The sequence below is a fragment of the Monomorium pharaonis genome, chromosome 5 (assembly GCF_013373865.1).
Source record: "Monomorium pharaonis isolate MP-MQ-018 chromosome 5, ASM1337386v2, whole genome shotgun sequence".
NCBI lineage: Eukaryota > Metazoa > Arthropoda > Insecta > Hymenoptera > Formicidae > Monomorium > Monomorium pharaonis.
Genome location: NC_050471.1, coordinates 5,279,727 through 5,295,177, shown reverse-complemented (window position 1 = coordinate 5,295,177; position 15,451 = coordinate 5,279,727). Strand labels below are relative to the sequence as shown.

Below are 15,451 nucleotides of genomic sequence, written 5' to 3'. Positions count from 1 at the left end.
TTTACAAATCTTTTTTAAAATAAATTTCCTAAACGACTGTATTATATTTATACAATAGTATTTTATTAAAAATGTAGGATTTTAAATACGGTGTAGAATTTGTTTAACTTCAAATGATGTCTCCGTGAGAGCGTTCTTGCAAAAAAAAATATTTTATATACTTTTAACGACACGAGAGATCAAAATATCCGCTTTCGTTTGATAATCTCCGCTCTCTGCGTTTCTTACACGTTCGACGAGCTTCTTGCTTCAAGAAGCGACGAACAAGCAGAACCGGCGGCGGTCGGAACAAAGATGTGTACGTGTGTATGCGTGCACGGGCAGATCGCGCTTTTCCCAACTAACTACCGGATACTGGAAACGCTCGTGGCGGCGAGACGCGTTGACAACATCCAGGATGACGTTTTTCTGAACGCGACTGTCGACGAGACGGTATGAATAAGGAAGCAGCACGCGGCAACGACGAGCGACGACGAAGAAGACGAAGTCGTCGACAGTCGTCGTCGTCGCAAGTGGCGGCGGCAACGGTGGCAGAAATGCCGAGGCCGGCCCGCGGACCGGCTTGATTTATTGACGGGAAAATCTAGTCGCAGAGTCGTCGGAGTCGTCGTCGTCGTCGCCGGTCCGGCTTACCTCACCGCCTTACCTCTTGCGCGCCTGCGGCCAGTGTCCTTCGGTCGGAACCGTTGAAACGTAAAAAAAAAAAAATGAAAGACACGTAGAAAGAAAGAAACGGAGAGGGAACGAACACCGGTAGCTGTTTCGTGTTTGCCAGGGATTCTTGAGAAAGATTTCGCGGATGCGTTGTCGAAACACACCAAAGTATACGCCTCTAACTCGAATGGTCGTAAGCGAGAGCTGAAACCGCGCCTGTTCGCACTCCTCAATGCGACGAATGTGTACGAGGGCTCTCATGCCGATGCGACTTTTATTGCTCTACGGAAAAAAAATTTTGGTTTGGACGTGCGATGGTTTTATAATTCAAAATATAAAAATTCCGAATGTACAATAGCACATGTACAGCGTATTTGTATCACCGGCGCGCATTATACATACGCATAATCTGAGTTTAAATGTCTAATTTTGTGGGTTAATGACCACGCATGATCGACCCCCGTCTTTCTCTTTCTCTCTTCGCTTGATGTATGTATACGTCTAAACCCCGAAAGTGTAAAGTAGCTGCACGTGTCGCTGTCGAGACGATTCTGTTAGACTTTAATTGCTTCGAAATACAGATTTATGTTCGTGAGACAGGTTTTTCGAGAATTTTGCATGCGATTTCAGCGCGCCGTTATGTGTTGTGTTACGACGTCAATTGCCATCGACGATGCATATGAAAGAAGCCACGCGGCAAACTCGACTGAAATTTAATAGGCACTTTCGTGCCGACGCGAATCGTGCCATCCACATGTTCTCATAGACCTATGAGTGGATAACCTTTGATTAGCATTACCGAATCTCACACAGACGTGGTTCTAGTATTCACGAAAAGGTATCTTCCCCCGCCAAAAAAAGCGAATAAGTCAAAGGTAAAGACCGAAAGCTGTCGGTCTTGAATATAATGAGGTAAAAGATGATCGAATCTGCGAAAGAAATACTGCCATAAACTTCGTGCGAGCGTGCGATTTCGCATCGCCACACCTTCCATTTATGGAAATGCCGAATTTTATTATGCGACAGAGCTAAGATTGCCGGTTAACTTTTACGACATTAAATTAGCTTGCACATCCTGCCAATTGCCGCTACCGATATCTGATGTGCGAGATGTTCTCTAGAAATGTTTTCTCCTTGAAATATCGGTCGATCACTCAACATCACGGTATGCCTCTAAGCGTATAGATATATATTAATACCATGTATCGCATATATTACGCCATTTTTCTCTCTTTCTATCTCTTTCTCTCCTTCTCTTACCTCGTTGAAGCCTGTCTCTCGTTCGAGACCTGTTCGGATTTGTTTATCCTGAGAGAGGGAGGGGGAGAGAACTCTGAGCAAGTTTGTGTCCCAGAGATTCCGATCGGGCATACCATGTCGTAGATTCAATCCCGGGTCGAAAGCTGAGCCAGCCGTCTGTCATCTGAAGGGGAAGAAAAAACGACGGGGAGTGTGCAACGGACAAACGTAGGTGTTCACGATTTCGACGAGTCTCATTAGACAACCCCGTTACCGTGTAAGAATTTAGAAGAGGATAATCGCGTTGGTGCAGAGGTTCGTCGTACCGTCCCGACAAATACTAAATTAAGTTAATCATTCGTAGACCAGTTAAAAAGTAACTTGACGGTCGGTATTTGAAGAAGATTGTACCCTTTTATTTAAAAAACAGGTCGAGATTAAATGGGGAATTGAAAAAAAAAAGTTAATTGCGTAACGTTCTGTCAAGTGGATAGCCGTGCGTTTCAAACTAGCGATACGTAACGAGCGGAAATTTCTTGAGGATTTTAATCGCTTCATCTTTCCCTCTCTCTCTCTCTCTCTCTCTTTCCTCTCTCTTCTCAGATTTATTCGCCATTTATTCGCCGATCCACTAACAGGCGCTTTTTGAGCTGTAGCGGACCGTGTTTAATGCGCTTATTGCGACGGCATCACGGCGAGCGCATCACCGTGCGGCCGATTAGGCGAAAACACCGCCGCGGGCTACCGGTCTTGGGTGCGTCGAACAGGGCCGGCCCGTTCGCCTCCACGTTCTTCGCCGGCCATCGATATCTCCGCCGTGGCGAAGCGACGGACGCGGCCGGCGGCTGCTCGAGGTGGCTGCGAAGGCGCGTATGAGGCCCCGAAATCGACTCCATTCGGCCCTCTCGTCTCTCTCGCGGCGGCTAAGGGCGAAGGCATTGAGATGCAGAGAGCGTTGGTGCTACCGTGCGATGGTCCCGATACCGCCTAATGGACCGTCCCCGCCCCCTTTTCCCTTCGCCTTCGTCGTCATCGATTCTTCTTCTCCGCCCTCCAGCACCTTTCACACTCTCTCTTTCTTCCTCTTCGTCTCACTGCCAGGATCCTACCGCCACTTTCAACCTCCTCCTCCCCCTCCTCCTCCTCCTCCTTCTTCTCTTCCCACCTTCTTGATTTCTCCCCTCGCTCTTCTCTCTTCGTCTCCACGTTCCCTCGCCCGTATCCTTCGTACCACCGGAACTTCCACGAAGTGCAGAAGAAGCAGAGCATCAGCGAGTCTCTCTGTCACTTTGCGTGCTAAGCGCCTCAAGAGCGATAACAACTTGCCTTTCGATCTGACCCCATGACATTTCCATCACGGACAACTGATCGAGACTTTCCTTACTTCCAAGAATATTATAGGATAAAAATAGCTTTCCCTACTAACAGGATTTAAACATCCTTTTTCTATAATTTCTATAATAGATCTCCTCTTTGTTACTTTTAACGCTTCCTAAGACGAGCAAGCTGAAAAAATCTTGCCGCGACGAAACCATCTGTGTATATCGTGAAAAAACTTTGAGAGAGAAAGAGAGAATATGTAGGAAGTCGTCAAGGATATCACTTATTCGTCGATGTGTCCCCAGGTGTTCGTCGAAACCGCGGTATCTGCGACTCGCGACGACTCGCGTCGTAGGCAGCGGCGGCTCCGTTATTGCTCGCTCGAAAACAAAAACCTATCGCGGCTGGTTGGATAATCCATCCAACCGCGAGTCGGCGGCGGCGGCGGCGGCGACGTAGCGGGAAATAAGCGAGATGAGGAACACGCGCGTGTGCGAGACGCTGGCCGGGGCCAGCGAAAAAGAAGAGAGACCTCTCGTCGTCTACGCATCGTGCGTTTTATGCTCTCGCGCAGCCACGAGAGATGCAGCGTCTGTGTAGCGCACGGTAGCAACGGACGGCTATAACTGCGTCGCGGCATCATTTATATTTACGAGACACCGCGAAGCCGTGCCCAGGCCGCATTGTTACTGCCCAAGGGCCTTATAGCCGCCGTCTGGGGCCTTATAGGGCCGCCGCGATATCTCGCTCTCACTTTCCTTGCCTCCCCGGGACCGGCCCTGAACGCCCCGATCGGACGAGGGAGAGATGCCGGGGCTGGGGGCCCTGTATCGATCCCGATTGATCCGATTTAGTGCGCGCGGACGCGCTCTTTCGTGGACGTCGACCCTCGAGAAACTCACGTAATTGGGTCGAGAGACGCTCGGCAGGTAAAAGAAGAGGAGGAATCCTCCTACGGCCAAAGGGATAAACGCGCGATGATACGTTCGTAGCACTTCAAAATAATATATAATAATAAAAATATAGAAATGGATAAGTGTGTTACGTATACCAATAAATAAAAAGTGTAGTAATCACATTAACAACCGCATTTTGATTATAACTTGAAATTAACTATGAATTTGGCGATTACAACTCACTTAAACTTTGTAAGATGTGGAATCGTGTGCTTTCTGCGATTTTCAAGTACTCGTCAAGTGTGCAACAATGGTCCCTTTGTAATGGCTTTTAGAAAAACGGCGTCCGTCGGACTATCCTGAATGGAACCTTAAAGGGGAGGGGGGAGGGGGCGATCGGAAGGAGGGAAGAAAGATTTACCGCGGCGCAACGGTTTGCGCCAATCAGACACGACGCGGCGCATCGCCGGCGCAGATATTTCACAGTTATGGCCAGATAAACCACGACCTTAGCGCCGGATGTACCGCCGTTTGGGGAATAGAGCGCATCAATGATGCAACGTTCAGCATCGCGCGCGGCATCGAACGCGCGTTTGTCTTCCTTACCGGGAGTTTATAGTCGCGCCTATCACGTATACAACTCCGCTTATATATTATCTTTCTCACATATACGCCCACTGTATTCCACGAAATTCGAGAGGATGCACGCGTCATTTATCATTCATTAGTGTAAAACGAAAAGTGATGGAGCGAGGAATTTTAATTTTTTTTATTTTTAAATACATGTAATGTATCTCGAGAAATATAACTTAAATGATCGAATGTTGGTTGCATATCCGATGGCTAATGTCAAAAATCGAGCATCTTCCCCTTTATGTTTCGTGGAGGGTAGCCCTCGACTGTAAAGACAGCGCCTCAAGGGGGACTCCATCGAGTGCAAGTGAAGCCAAGGGCGCTTTTCTGCTGATCAGCGTACCGAATCCTGGTTTCCTGACGGAGTCGTCACCGACGGATCGAGAGGCAGAGAAAGATAGGTAGAGAGAGAGAGAGAGAGAGAATAAGAGAGGGAGAGAGAACTGTGTGAGAGGGAATAGTAGAGTTTTAAACCGCAACTCGATATCTGCTCGTTTCCGCGCCGTATACCAACCCCTGCTCGTATAAGTCTCTCCGGGGATTTCGGTGGAAGCCGGAGGGATGCCCGACAGGATGTGTACGAGCCGCGCAAAAATGGGAAAACCAAAGCGGCGTTGACACTTTCGAAGTCGTTTCTGATCGCACGGGTTAACGACGGTGGAAAAATGCCCTCGTCACCCCCCGATTTCGGTTAGGGTCGGCCGAACCGCGTTGTTATTACAGTCGCGACGAGTGTGATAATTAAAACGTTCAATTTGATCGCGTGAAAACAAATCACATTGAAGTAATTAGTTTGTTCGCGTCAAAATCCCTAAAAAAAAGATGCCAGAATTTGAATCTGAACCTCTCTACGGAGAAAGAGAAAATAAAGTTTCTGAGTAAAAATGCAAGCAATGCGAACAGACTTACTAACGAATCATTTTAAAGTAACCACAGATCCTTTAGCAGAAGAATGATATTAACATTAAAAAATGAGAGTACCTTATACAATATTAATAATGAATTGATCGTGTTTAATAATTTGTTTCGCAAGAGGATATTATTTTCGTGTAAGGGGACGACTCAGTGCAACGTTCCGCTCGAGGAGATTACTCGGATGCTGAGAAAGAGAGGAGAGGTCGGCGGAGCAGCCGCGTCCCCCGGTAAGTTCAAAACCGTGTCGATGCTTGGTGCTATAAATCGTCGCGGCCGAAGATCGCTATTCGCGGACGAAGCGAATCGAATCGGAAACGTGACCGAGCGCGGAAACGGGGACAAGGAATCAGGCAGAAAAGAAAAATATAAAATTCCATCAATTCGCGAATCGACGATTGCCGATACAGTTTCTCTCTCTCTCTCTCTCTCTCTCTCTCTCTCTCTCTCTCTCTCTCTCTCTCTCTCTCTCTCTCTCTCTCGTTTGGTGACGTAAGGGGGCACGCCGAGGGGTGCAATGGGACGCACCGCGTCAAAGTATATATGATGCAGGAGAAGAAAAAGAGCGTGCGTTAGAATGGCGAATTTCGCCTTATGTGTATTTGGGGTTTCAGGTCTTATTAATGATTGATCGAGGGATATCGACGTCTCCCCTCTGACGCGACTGATATATGTGGGGGTGCGCGAGGTGAGGAAGAGGGGGTGGCGGGAGGGAGAGCTTGTCTGTGCCTTCGCACGTGACACAATAAAACGGCACGGCGGTATCGATGGCTTATTGCGAGACTTTTTATCGATCCCGATAACTCCCCGGTTGTTGTTCCACCGAAGCGACGTCGAGATGCGGAACTTTATATAAATCGCGTTCCTGTCGGGAACCGATTTTGTTTTGCCAGCAGATTAGCCGGAAGCGTCCCTAAGTACCTTTCTTGGAGAATATCGATGGGTCGTTCGTATTATCTATTCGACGATAACGAGAAATATCGCATTGATATATCCATCTCGAAGCAGTTGATTGATGCACGTCCTGATATAAAAGCTACTTTTATATAATTAATATATTACGTAGATCAATGATTTTACTTTCAATTTAGTTAATATAATAATTTGATCTAATGTAACCTAAAAAAAATATGAAGCATTACAATAGCTCTTAATTAAGAAGCAAAAATGTTTATTCATTAAAAGAAATCTTTCTAGTTAGGAAGATTTGTCGCGTGTCCGTGGCTTCGTATTCCTTCTATGATAGATAAGCTTAGCTTACCAAGTGCAATTAATGTCAGGCGCATAAGCAATAATTCGGGCGAAGTTATTTCAGGCAAATGTCGACTAATCTTCGTAAGAGGTGAGCGAGGTCTTAAAAGTATAAGACATAAAACCGCTCGAGCAAACACGGGGCTAAAGCGGGACGGATACAGCGAAGGTGGAAAAGCCACGTGGATCCCCGAGGGTGGCATTAATCCGACCTCACTCTCCCCAATGCTTACCCATCTATACAACGGAGACGAAGCAATCATATTTTCCGCCCCAGAGGCACGATACGTGTCAATGGGAATCAGGCTTAGTGATCTAATGTGGATTCCGATAGTGTCTGATTTACTCTCGACGCCTCTCTCCAGGCGAGAGGCACCCTCATTCCGTCTGTGGAGATTGCAGCCGTCTGTTTGGGATTTTAAAAAATCAGATCGCGTGATGTCTGTTGATCGATCTGTGGACCCGACATATCAAACAATTCTTAAATCTTTTTCTCAAAGTTTTAAACCGCAATGGTACATTAATTCGTATAAAAAATTGTCAAGAGTCTATATGGCTAATATAAAAAAATTATCAACGTAAGCTTATCAAGGACAAGAAGCCTGTAAATAAAATTACGTCGGCTGCTAAAGAACCGGATACTGTTATCAGCCACTTTCCGTAGCGAATCGCTTAAACGACTGCTATCGCACTTTCGAATACGGCGTTTTAGGAAGAGGAAACGACGTAAGGATTTCGAAAGTTGGAAAATCCCTTGCGAGTAATCCGGCGTCCCGCCATCAGGCACGATCGTCGTTCGCGATGGACGGAAATTCGCGACTGGCTCTTTTTTCCCTCGCTTTCCGCCGCCCTTTTCTCCCTACCTGGATCCTTTCTCTTCTCGTTTCTACGCCCGTCACGTATGTAGCGAGAAAAATTGCAGCCGAGCGCTTTGCCCGGTACTCGGTTCTGCACGCTCGGCTCCCTCGCCTCGTCTCTCTTTCTTCGCTTCCTGTGCCTGGATACGCTCCTGGAGTCCGCGTGATGAATCTTATTGTTAGATAGAGACGCCCCTTTGGCTCGGTCAAGTATACGTTTATTGTTAGTTACGCCGATGCCATGGCTCCGAATTGCTAAATTTATATTTTCACGCGCTACGATTCGTGTTACAGATTTCGCGAAATGTTTCTTCTTAAAAAAAAAAAAAAAAAAAAAGGATCTTTCTATAGATTTCGATAATCCCGGAAAATCAGGTTTACAAAATTTACGTCATTTCCTTACGCTGCGTTCTTCTTTGACTTTTTCCTCGTGTAATGCATGTTCAATGCTCGATTACACTCGACAGCACGCGTAACCGCGAACGTAGCGAAACCGCGTATATCAGCGTTTTTGAAACGCGTACTCGAAGAAGGATAAAATAAATTCGTCTACATTTTCAATGGATTGATAGCTTTCTTTCCTTCTTTCTCTTTGACACAAAGACTACATAATGATATGTAATAAATCGCGAAGGAAAGGAAGGAGAACTACAGAGAAAATTACGAATATTAGAAGCAGTTTATAAATTCTAACGTAATAACTTTAATTATAGTTCAATTAAAAGTTTATAATTTTAAATATAGCCGAGAAGATTCGATAATGTCGCGTCACGTAGCGGCGTTCTTCAACGAGAGGGAACGATTTAATTCTGCTGCTCGTGTTTCTAAGCACCGGAACGCGGGATCGTGTCTAACGAGTTCGCATAATGACATCAGGAGGGCGACGAAGATCATCGGTAGCTACGGGTAGAGACGGGCGATTACCTCTCGGACGATCTGGATGCTACTCGTATAATATGCGGTAATTTTCCTGGAAGGCACACGACGATACACCACTCTTCTGCGATAGTGCAATTACAGCATTACGCCTCGGTTGGAACGAGGGCAGCTTTAGATCACATCGACGATTCGCTTATCTCTGCGGCTCCTACCATCGATCTTTTTAATCTCGATTTAAAAGATTTCATTGTGTATTGATATTACTTTTGTATTTTAGTGATACAAAAAAGAGACGTGTAATAAAATTACTTTGCCAATGCTGGCTTACCAGTAAAGACTATACTATATTTTTAAAAAAGTATAGACGTTTTAAAGATAACGTACAGAATTAAAGAAATAAAGATTGATGACGTGGTGGTTTATTCATGATACAGTGATTAAAAGAGAAAGATCTTAACCAGGAAATTGTTTCCGCGATTTCCTTGAAGTGATAAATACACAGTAAGTTATAATCCCGCGTCTGATCGCTCGTTAGAAAATACTATAATTAACTTGGGAAGGTCATATCTCTACCGTGATAATTAGTATCAATCTGAGTTGCTTCACACATATTATATACAATAAGATAAAATCTTAAAATTCTGGAAAAAGGCTACGATTTTATTGAAACGTGCAATGCAAACTTTGATGTTATCACACCCGACAGAAATGTTATAAGAATAAAGGAAAAATTTTTTTCTCGATGATTTCTAAAGGGAAAACGTGCACTCTTAAAAAAAATTTTTTTTTAACTTTGGATGTCATCCTGGTCCGAGATAACCGAGGAAACGATCTTTTATCCGTGATTCATATCTCCGGTTGGATCCTTACAATCTCAGGCACACCCCCGGCGGAAGTAGTCGCCTGCACTTTTATGTAACCGACGCTACGTGTTTTTTTCCTGAACGATTTCTATCAAGACGAACAGACTGTTAAGGGAAGACACGCGCATCCTGGGTAAGCCGTGACGACACGCGTGCGTCTCTGTCTCGACTTCCCTTCGACTCGGGCAGCCCCGGGTTTCCCCCGTCTCCTACGCTTTCGTCACTACGTGAGTTTGATCCTCCGTCGATACTAGAAGTGAATTGCGTGTAACTTACACGCGTGAGTTGCGCAAGCGAGGTCGTTTACATTAGCGCGTGACAAATTAGACACTTCACCAAATACCGGGTCAAAGCCTTGCACTGCTTTCGAAGGCTGAAATAAATTTTGTTTGATTTCTTATCAAGTTCAAAGGATCAGATGCGTCGAGGGGACGTCTCGGTATCAAATCTATTTGATAGTCATGCTGCTCATTGAATTACAGAAAGCGATAGTCTCTACGGAGCGTAATCAGGAAATGAAAATTCACGGCGAATGCAATAAATAGGAAAATGCTCGTAAAGCGCATCGATGATGCATCGTTAAACCTCTCTCGTCTCTTGCCGATCGGTCGCGCGAGGTGTCGCGGGGAAGCAATAATTGTTTCTTATACGCGACACCGTGTGCCGTGCATGCATCGATCCGGCACTCCGCCGCTTGTCTTCGTGCCTGTCGATGGAAGTGCGCGCGAGCGAGTTGTCAAGTATGCAAATGAGCACAAAGTTGCTTGTCCATCACCTTAAGACCGGCCGAGCGCTGTCGGGTACAATGGTAGCCATCGCGACCGTTAGTTCGTATAAAACGCGGACTTCTCGTGTTCGTGATGCGCGCCACGTGACCGCGGATCGCGAATAATAACTGACGTTGTCTGTTGTGCCGTATCGTGCGGTGTTTCTTATCGAGATGATGACGCATCATTGGTTGGGCAATAACGATCTCGACGACTAGCTGATCTTTGAATAATCTCCGATTCTGCAAAATTGAGGATTACCTACGAAAAGATTATCTCTGAAAGATCGTAATTGGCCACATTGTGAAGGCTGACTGCAGTTGTGTGCGTGTTAACAGATAACGTCTTCCATTGATAAAAGTAACTGGTTTAGCGAGTTTGACGGCAAAACGGCTCTGCTGTGTAAATTTTATATACTATAAATCGCGAAGTACAATAACTGAAACAAGCTGTCGGTTAAATGTATTTAGAGATAATGATTATTGCCGTTGAAAACTATGGGGACAACGGTAATTTTTTATTTTATTTTAGGATGACTGATGAGCTATAAATAATAAATTATGTAGAAATATAAGCTTCTTTGAAACTTTGCACAACAGCCGGGCCATCAACGGCTCGCCGAGATTCCTCGGGAAGATGTCATTTTATTTTCTCGTACTGTTCAATCATTGCTTTCGTGCGGACGAGTGCGCGTGATTATCCCAGTCTAATGAATCAGAATTATTCGTCAGGCAGTCTCATTAGCGTCAAAGTTGGCGACGTGTTGCGCGTCAATGACTCCTAAGGAACATTCCTTACATAGCCGCACACTTATCATACACGGCCATTCTTTTCCCCCGACTCGTTGACACGAGTCTTCAAGCTACCTCTCTCACGGCTGCATCTCGCCCGGCTGATAAAGTCACGCGATAATCGTGAAAACGAACGCGACGTTCTCGTTTCCCGCGCAACGCGTACTATCAAATCAAACTGATTAGCCTTTCCGGGAGAGCTTGCAGACAACCGCCCCCGTAAAAGCGTGCACAAGGTCGGCATACCTAGCTACCTCGAACCAGCCGGCGTGGTAAGTGCAGAGAGGGTTGGTTTCCTACCACCCCCGGGATGGGTGTTGCGTGTAGAACGCGGCATAAATATGTAAGAGCTACTCTCTCTCCTCCTCCTCCTCCACCTCCCACCCGTCCCTCGAGCTGTTGGCCCCCTCGTTGTACCCCATTCTACTCTCCTCCCGCGGCGTCCCTCTCCTTACCACCCAGACCTTGCGCAACCCCCGTGCATGTACGCGAGAGAGATGGGGACGTCGATGACGTCAGAGAGTACGTCCACGTCACCGGCTGGCTGCGTGCAACGTCAGTGATCGAAGTCAGCTGAACCGGCCGTGATACTGAAAACTTTTAAGTTCGTAGTATGGATAATCAATTCATCTGTTGTCAATTAACACGCTTGTCCACGACCGACATCTGTGTGAGTGAGACATGTTCTGAAGACCCCCTACGAGTCATAACACAAAAAAATTGAAGAAAAAAATTCTGATAGAAGTGTCAACTAATAAGGACGTTCTATCCCGTTAACCTGGTGAAACGCTAATAGAAACTCATCACTGTACAATCAAGTGAATAATTCCGATCACGATCCTGTTATCCGAGCTGAGATTAGACTATTCCAGCGATTGTCCGTCGATGGCGTGATGATTCTTTGGAAAGCCGGCTTAGGATCTCCAGCGATGATCGAAAGGGGTTTCGAGCCATCCACTTGAATGAAACGAGAGGCGGAAAGGAGCAGGACGAGCAGCAAGGCAAGGTGCTCATTGTGATGAAGCATGAGTCTGACCTAGTGGGGTAGTGGGGCAGGTCGCAGCGGATGATACATACATATTTATGTCGCGCACCGCGTACCACCACCACCGGCAACCAGAGTACCATCGTGTCGGCGGCGCTTCCACCATCAGACCAACCCCCTCCTCTAGCTGTTCTCTCGCTCTCTCCTTCTCTCTATCTCTTTCGCACGGCACGCTACCCCCTTATACTCCTCGCGGAAGACCAGGCAGGCAGGCAGGCAGGCAGGCAGGCAAGCAAGCAGGCAGGCAGGCAGGGTGCCATTGGCCTTCGCTCGGTCTGGGTTGCTAATCAGGCCGCGAAGGTGCGCATCCCGAGCACGCGCCGTTTTCACGTTGCCGTTGAAAAGCGCCACGAGGATGCCACGTGAGACGAAAGCGTGAGGATTCCCCCCGCGTGGAAAGTGGAGCGCTTTCGGACGGTTGCCGCCGCCGCTGGTTTTCGCACCGCCGACTGCCGGCACGAACGTACAGCTACGAACATCCCCCCGGTTACCAAACTTTCACCACGTGGCCGGCAAAAGGCTCCCCCGTTGTTCTTTCGCGTTTCACGCGTCTTCATCTCTCGTCGATTTTTATCAAAAGTGCAGTTTCCGATTTGATCCCATCGTTATCTTATTATTTTATACGTTGGTTTTATCGCGGTTCCGCCTTTGAGAAGAATCATTAATCTGTAGTCGAAGTCAATTCTTAATCTCAAGATGCACGAAAGAAGTATTTTTAAAATAATAATAATAATTTGTTGCGATACGGAGTTATCTCATTGATATTCACTTTTATTACATCTCTTTTGCGTCAATTTTTAATGCACCATTGATTGCTCCGATACTATATTAAATATTATGCTCGTTTAATATATCAAATCGCACACAGATACGCGCACACACTCGTGCAAATGGAAATGCAGAACGGCAACAAATATTATCCGTCGAAGCCAGCGCGAGAGAAGTTCTTGCTGCTGCAGGCGTGGGTTATTAATCAGTGGATTCCTTACGTCACGCGGACGGTCGCCGAGGACCTGTCGTCCTATTAATCGTGCCCGCTAATGACGCTTGGCTACCGGCGTAACACCATCATCGTCGTCAGTGTCGCGTCGTAACGGTCACGCGATCCAGATCGCGTTTCAGGCTACGCGACGTGCAATTATAACGAGAATGCGCCGCAAGCACGCACCATCACGCGGAATAAGTGTGTGTCCCCGTGACTCGGGGAATGGGGAGGAGGAGGAGGAGGGAGACGATTTCATCTCTCCCTTTCCGTTCGAGGAGGAATCGATTTCGCCTACGACATCGTCCGCGATCCATGACACGACATCGAAGGCAGCGCGACGATTCCGGGGCGATTCCATCGTCGCGCTGCTCGCATTTGGACGCACTTTTACGACGGTGCAACGCGATAATAACCGTGCGGCTCGTGCGGCGACGCGTGCACGCGAGCACGTATTTACGCGTGTATCACGCCTAAGATATCTCACGATCGCGCGTTCTGGAGAAATAATATGTTGATTGGAAGTGATCTTTTTTTTTTTCGTCTTCTGCGTGACGCTCTTTCGTCCCGCCGTTGCTGCCGGGTTATCGGTGCGTCATTACTCAATTAATTACACACATCCGCGATAAGTCCGATTACACTTTTGCGCTCGAACATCTCGACGTACCCGTTTAAGAGATACCGGCGCGTGGTATTTACGATCGGCATCGAGTATCCTGTACTCCGCTGCCGCGGACGCGAAATCCACGCGGGGTCTTTAATGAAAGAGCGAGAGACCGTGCGAAATTACACATCCCCCCGGGACAATTCAGATCGCCGGGCGATCGGCCCGTGGATTTAGATAGAAATTAAAGACGCGGAGCTTATCGGTCCGAGGGTGTTCTCGGAGCCGTTCCTCGCGAGTAATGAGAATGTACAAGGTATCCCAAGAAGCAAGAACGATAACTCGTTTCGCGAGCACCGACGGCTCTCGAAAAATGTTTAAGCTTATTAAGCTCTCTCTCTCTCTTTTTTTCTTAGTCAAGATAACATCTTTGTGTCTCGTTTTGTATCTCTTTCATCTATCCTTGAACTAAATCAACTGACGGCCATCCTGTGTTCTCCTTAATTTGTTCTCCATAATCTCCGTGATGGCTACCGTCTCTCCACCTAGGAGAAACGCGCGACGCGGCGCTATCAGGAATGCGGCTGGTCCGAGGAAAAACGAGGTGCGAGTTGACAGTGCATGCGGAGACGGTTAAATAGAAACGGACATCACGTCGCGTCGCGTCGCGCCGCGTCGGTTGCCTCGCACGCACGGCGCGCAATGATCGACGATAGGTCCGGTCTGTGGAAGATAGAAGCGGGATAGAAGCGGACGGTGCGCGTTGTAGACCCCGATTTATCGATCGATAATACCCTTACGTAAAGTGTTTATGTCGCGGATGCACCATTAATAAAACCGTTTACCGTGGCTTTTCGATGGGCCTGCCTCATCCGCGATAACTGCCTCGGTGAATAGCTTGCCTCCTTCCTTTTCTTCGATACTTCTTCTCTACTACACCTCCTCCTCCTCCTCCTTCGCTTTCTCCTATTCTGTCCGCGGGCAACGTCGTTATTCCGACATTTTTCGGCGGGCTGGTGATACTCGAGTATCCTGCGAACTGAAAGTTTTCACATCGTCGTGAAAGCTTAATAGGCGTTAACAAAACACTTTCGCGATAAGCGTTGCACGGGATACGGACGTTTCATAAGACAATCTGTAATAGGTTTTGTAATCCTGTTTTAACTCTCTTGACAATTTTTGTTTAATAAAAAAAAATGTTCTGTAAATTATATCGACTGTCTCATTTCCTCCTTCGTGCAAAAGTGTAAGGATTCAGCATTCTGAAACGTGATCGCTGAGGAATCCGATATTCCAGAATCACGGATGCGGTAAGTAATAAAACCGGTTTGCGTAAAGCCGGTAAACGCTAATCTCTCGCGTTGTTAATCACGATAATCCGCGACAGAACGGTCTCATTAGTTGAATCGTCGAATCACTTTATAATCTACGGGCTATATTATCCCTCCTCTTTGTAAGAACCTAATGAAAAGAGTATAAACCCAAAGTTGTTACTAATGTTTTTTAACAAGCAACGTATCGCTGTTTCCTTATTCTTTACATTAATTTTTAGATTTTTTTACATTATTGCCTCGCTATAAAGCACCATGAGCGGAGGAACTAGGAAGAAGCCAATTGAAGGCGAAATGAAAGCTCGACTTGCATACACTCGGGCCTTGTGGAAAATTTGTGTTTACATCGGCATATCGCAGCGGACAATGAATCCGGTTGACATTGGATTGCGCTATCGAAGGATAAGAAATCCCAAGTTAAAACGCA

General features: G+C 46.7%; 1 protein-coding gene across 6 annotated transcripts in view; it reads right to left on the bottom strand.

Moving 5' to 3' along the window:
- Positions 1-15,451, bottom strand: part of LOC118645670 — a 297,612-nt gene that overhangs the window by 56,571 nt on the left and 225,590 nt on the right. For 4 of the 6 annotated variants that reach the window (XR_004963358.1, XM_036287271.1, XM_036287269.1 and 1 more), the window contains one exon: positions 14,539-14,732. The exons of 1 other annotated variant lie outside the window; for it this stretch is intronic. Coding sequence is in view for 4 of the 5 variants with exons in the window: in XM_036287271.1 (XP_036143164.1) it covers positions 14,562-14,732 (171 nt within the window). In the remaining variant the exon portion in view is untranslated. Of the gene's footprint in view, positions 1-13,640; positions 14,733-15,451 lie in introns of those variants that run through there. One more of the 6 variants, XM_036287270.1, reaches the window with a different exon arrangement.